The sequence below is a fragment of the Equus quagga genome, unplaced genomic scaffold (assembly GCF_021613505.1).
Source record: "Equus quagga isolate Etosha38 unplaced genomic scaffold, UCLA_HA_Equagga_1.0 67305_RagTag, whole genome shotgun sequence".
NCBI classification, from domain to species: domain Eukaryota; kingdom Metazoa; phylum Chordata; class Mammalia; order Perissodactyla; family Equidae; genus Equus; species Equus quagga.
In genome coordinates, this window is record NW_025800980.1 from 1 (window position 1) to 5,309 (window position 5,309).

At 49.4% G+C, this 5,309-nt stretch overlaps 1 protein-coding gene and 1 non-coding gene across 2 annotated transcripts; both read left to right on the top strand.

Annotated features, from left to right (window-relative positions):
- Nucleotides 1-29: 29 nt before the first annotated feature.
- On the top strand, nucleotides 30-3,925 carry LOC124234047 (melanoma-associated antigen D2-like). The gene is made up of 7 exons (XM_046651307.1): nucleotides 30-223; nucleotides 932-1,011; nucleotides 1,105-1,147; nucleotides 1,460-1,522; nucleotides 2,676-2,790; nucleotides 3,190-3,602; nucleotides 3,791-3,925. The coding sequence occupies exons 1-6, from the start codon at nucleotides 60-62 to the stop codon at nucleotides 3,592-3,594; spliced, it is 870 nt and encodes a 289-aa protein (XP_046507263.1). The 5' UTR covers nucleotides 30-59; the 3' UTR covers nucleotides 3,595-3,602; nucleotides 3,791-3,925.
- Nucleotides 2,372-2,501, top strand: LOC124234048 (small nucleolar RNA SNORA11). Its single transcript, XR_006887208.1, has one exon. It is a non-coding gene; the product is annotated as a small nucleolar RNA SNORA11 (small nucleolar RNA).
- Nucleotides 3,926-5,309: the final 1,384 nt, after the last annotated feature.

The following is a 5,309-nucleotide window of genomic DNA, read 5'->3' on the forward strand; positions in this document are numbered from 1 at the left end:
CACACACACACACACACACACACACACACATACATACACATGCACACACCCCTAGGTACATGGGGAACTGTGGGATGCTCAGGAAGGGTGAATTTTGTGATCTCACAAGCTGTTCTCCCCATCCACAGGTATTTGGGATCCAATTGAAGGAAATTGATAAGACTGACCACTTGTACATTCTTCTCAGCACCTTAGAGCCCACTGATGCAGGCATACTGGGAACGTAAGCTGGGAAAGGGCTGGGGTGGGAGGGAGGCTTCTGCTCTTTTCCATGGTACTACCCCATCCCTGTTCTCTCTCCCCACATCCCCTTAGAGAGCCAGGAAAGACGGCCTATAAAGCTCCTGTTGCAGCTCCCGACTGTAGTTGGAGCCCTGCACACAATAGTGGTACCTGATTTATGATTGGCTGAAAGGCATAGAAGCCTGAGGTGGGGCATTCCTACTGTCAGGTTTTCTGTTTCTCCAGAAGTTTCCCAGGAAAGAACGCCTCTTGTTGCTTGTCTCTTCCTACTAGCCTTGGTTGAGTGGTTCTCAAGGGAGGGCTTCCTGGTCTGGGTGCATCATGATGCTGTAAGGGCAGGGGCATCAGTGGGGCTGTGCCTAAATTCTCTTGGGGCTGAGGGATGTGGGAGAGAAAGAAGGGACTCACATCGACTAAGTGCCTGGGTTGTACCAGGTTGAGAGAATTCTTCCATTCTCTTGGCAACCCAGGGAGGGAAGGATGTGATTTTCCCATTCTACTGAATAGGAGGCTGAGGCTCAAGAGTCTACGTGCTTTGCCCAGGGTCACATAGAGCTTGAAGCATAGACTGGGCAGAAGTCTCCCTTATCTGAGGAATCTGGAGAGGCTAGCCTAGTGAGCTGGCTAGTGTGTTTTTTGTAGATAGCTACTGGATGTAAACCTTCTCTATGTCCTATTATTCCCCTAGGACCAAGGACTCACCAAAGTTGGGTCTCCTCATGGTGCTTCTTAGCATCATCTTCATGAATGGAAATCGGTCCAGTGAGGGTGAGTGGCTGGGTGCGCAGCTGAGTGGGTGGCCATGGTCAGAATTCCATGTGTTCATTTTCTGTCCCTGTCTCCTCTTGCCTCCCCTTGCAGCTGTCATCTGGGAGGTGCTGCGCAAGTTGGGGCTGCGCCCTGGGTATGATTGGGCTCTCTCCGTGCTTGCTGTCCATGTTGTCCTTTGGCAAGAGAGGATGGTCCCAGGATTGCATCAGCCTGGTGGTCTGGTGGAGTGGGCGGGAGTGCTGGACTGGGTAGAGGGCCCAGGGTTCTGACCTGGTGGATGGGGAAATGGTCCTGAACTCTCTGCTCCCTGTCTCACTGTCTTTTGGGCTTCTATGGAGCTTCCTTCTTATGCTGCAAACTTCTTATCCATGTTGGAAATAGCTCTGCCCACATCTGGGAAGTGCCGCAGTCCTGATTGTATTTGTTTTTCTTTCTCTGCTGTCAGGATACATCACTCGCTTTTTGGGGATGTGAAGAAGCTCATTACTGATGAGTTTGTGAAGCAGAAGTAGGTGTCTGTCTGGTGTTGATGTGTTCCATGCATTTTGCCTGTTTCAGAACTGAGTTATAACACTGTGGTATGTGTGTGTGTGTGCTTGTGCATGTGGATGTGTGTGTATGCAGGTGGTAGCTTATTCCTGAGGTAGTGACCAGAAACAGGAGCACACATTTCCTGACCTATTATATGTAGTCTCACATTTACCTTCAGAACCATTCTGCAAGGGAGGGATTGTCATTATCAACATTTGTACGTGCAAGGAAACTGAGGCTCAGAGAAGTGAAGTCATTTGCTCAGGGTGTTACACAGGTAGAAAATGAAGAGTCTATGTTTAGATCTTGGCCCCAGTGCCTTGGTTCTTTTTACTATGCTAACAAGGGCTTCATAGAAATTAATTTCCATAAAGAAATGACATAGAATGGTAGCTTTGGGTAGCCAGGTACCATACTGGGGACTTGACTTGTACATCTCATTTCATTTTCATAACTACTCTGCAGGATAAGTGGTGTCATCCCATCCCCATTCTCAGTTAAGGGACCTGGGGCTCAGATAGCGGAAGCCTGAGCATGGCCCCAGCTGGTAAGGAGCCCATTTGGGCCTGAAGCCCAGCCCTCCTTATTTTCTGGCCAAGGTCACCCTATCCTTGGTTGTGGGAGAACACGTGTACTCACACAGGTGCAGCAGCGTGTACACACGCATGTGTGTGTGTGCACACGTGTGCGCGCACACCTACACACACACGGTCGGGAGTAGGCACAGAGAAGACTGCTCTTGGTTGACTGTGTCTTCCCTTCACAGTCGTTGTCTATGGTGGACTGTCCCAGAACTTAGCCAGACCATGATCAAGGCCCCTGTGGTGGGGTGTGCTCAGAGCAGGGGACCTGAAGAAATGGCTCCTCTGTTTACAACACACCCAACAGGAATCTGGGTTCATTGTGACAAGGGGCACAAAACTTGTGGCCTTCCTATGAGCAAATACCCTACATGTGTTCCCCCTATACCTCCATGTGGCTACTGGGCACAATCAATAGGACAGGACTCAATATTGGAAAAAAAGCTGCAGTATTTGGTGGGGAGGTTGCCACCTAGAGTCTGTCCAGTTCATGCATGGGGTGGACCAGGGATGTCTTAGACATAAAGGCTTTGAACCTCTCTTTTCAAGGTATCTGGACTATGCCAGAGTCCCTAATAGCAATCCCCCTGAGTATGAATTCTTCTGGGGCCTGCGCTCCTACTATGAGACGAGCAAGATGAAAGTCCTCAAGTTTGCCTGCAAGGTAATTGGAGAGCGGTCCAAGCTTGGCATATCAAGAGCATGGGATAGTGCTGCCTGGGGCAGGCTGGGTGCAGAGCAGCGTGCAGCTTAAATGTGAACATTCTGAAGCCTCTGTTAATGTGCCAGATACTTTTATCTGAATCACTTAATCCTTAGAACTAACATGTCATTGCCCTGCTGCAGATGGGAAGACTCAGGGCCAGAGAGGTTGTTGGGTGATATGTCCAAGGTCACGGAGCTAGTCAGTCTCAGAGCAGGGATAGACTATTAAGTGTGTGATTACTAGTAGTATTTATTGTATTATTAATATTGTATACAACATGTAGCATGGTGCTTAGCGTATGGTAGGTGCTCAGTTCTTGGATTCTGATCCTTCTGATGATTATTGTTTCCATTTCAGGTACAAAAGAAGGATCCCAAGGAATGGGCAGCTCAGTACCGAGAGGCGATGGAAGCAGATATGAAGGCCGCAGCTGAGGCTGCAGCTGAAGCCAAGGCGAGGGCCGAGATTAGAGCTCGAATGGGCATTGGGCTCGGCTCTGAGAATGCTGCTGGGCCCTGCAACTGGGATGAGGCTGATATTGGACCCTGGGCCAAAGCCCGGATCCAGGCAGGAGCTGAAGCTAAAGCCAAAGCCCAGGAGAGTGGTGGTGCCACTGCTGGTGCCAGTGCCAGTGCCAGTGGTGGCTTTGGTGCCAGCGCCAGCCTGACTGCTACCCTCACGTTTGGGCTCTTTGCAGGCCTTGGTGGAGCTGGTGCCAGCGCCAGTGGCAGCTCTGGTGCTTGTGGTTTCTCCTACAAGTGAGATTTCAGGTATCTACTTGGATTTAGTGGGGGTAGCCAGGGCTCTTGGGATGGGATGAGGAGCTAGGTGGTTATAGGAAGGCCACCGTTGGAGGACCATGTGGAGAGTGTGGGAAAAACACTGCTTTTGACATTTTATTCCTTCCTATTTGGTTGATGTATTTGACTTTTTGATTTTCTTTCACTTGTGTTTTCAGATGTTGCTAATCCCAGCAGTCTTTCTCTTCGAGCCAGGGTGCATCCTCAGAAACCTACTCAACACAGCACTCTAGGCAGCCACTATCAATCAATTGAAGTTGACACTCTACATTAAATCTATTTGCCATTTCTGAGTTTATTGCTTTTTTTTTGTGGCGGGCTCTCACATTTTGGTATCACATTTAAAAATGGATTAGGAAAGTTTCCACCTCAATCTGTTTAGTTTGAGGTGACATTGTTGGATTCAGGGGAGCAGAATTAGCACGTCTCTCTGGGATAGGTTGAGCCCCATCTCTAGCATACAGGGCAGGCAGGCAGGATTGCAGTGGGGTGGGAAGTCATGGGGATTGTAGGCACAGAGGACACACTTTGAAGGAGAGCCCTGAGGTGGGCAAGTCTGGAGCAGAAAGCAGACGTAGAGGAGACTGGACATCAAGTGTACACTCACCTTTTGAGAAATTTGGATGAGACAGGAAGGAGAGAGAGGTAGGTAGCTAAGGGAGATACAAGAACAAGTGAGGATTTTCTTGAGAAAGAAGAGAGAGACTTGAGCAGGCAACAGCCAATAGAGAAGGAGACTTTGAAGACTGACTCATGCAGTCCAGTCCCTGAGGAAGTGGGAGTGGAAGGCCTGGGAGAAGGAACTGTCCAGAAAGGACTTGAAGAGGGGACTGTAGAAGGATGTCAGGCAGTGAGGAGGCCCCAGTAGAGGATGGAGTCCACGAGTTTTGGGAGACCCCTTCCCCATGGCAAGGTGCTCAGTAATCTTGTAGGAATCAAAATGAGTGTTGGTTTATTCCAAGGTTTTGGTTCTGGAATAAGGACACAAGACCAAGGGCAGTGGGTGGATGAATCTGTATCTTCCTTACTGTGTCCACAGTGCCTGACACATAGTAGGTACACAGAGTGGTGGAAGAGATGGACCACGGGACCCAGGCAGGCTTGAGGTGGAAGATGAGGAGATTGTGTGACAGACTGAGAGGCAGTGTAGGGGTGTGTGCATAGGAGTCTCAGTGAAGTCTATGAACAGGGCAGAATGTTAGATGAATATACCAAGTGCCTGCTATATGTCTGGCAGTGTTCTAGGTGACTGGGAAGGGGTATCGAGAGAACAGGAAGGATGAACTGGGAGATTAGTCAGATGGTCAGACAGTGAGATGATTGTATTTAAGAAAACAGCAGAGAGAGCTCTGGGTTATGATAAGGTCCAAGGAATGGGTAGAGAAGATGATGGTTCCTGGAGATGAGGGGTGAATGGCCTGGGAGGCCAAGGTGTTAGTTGTATTATCCATGTGGACAGTGAAATGACCCAGGATGGTGGCAGGAGTTGGGGTAGAGAGGAGTGCTGTGAGCCAGGTGCCAAAATCCCGTCGTGTGGTTGAAGGTGTCTTCCCAGCTACACTGCCCACTAAGGCACAGGGCCCTCAGCCAATTAGAGATCCACTTTCACCCTGTTTTGGGGAGTATTTCCCTGGACCTTTCTCTTCAGGAATCCTTTACCATCTAATCCCCACATTA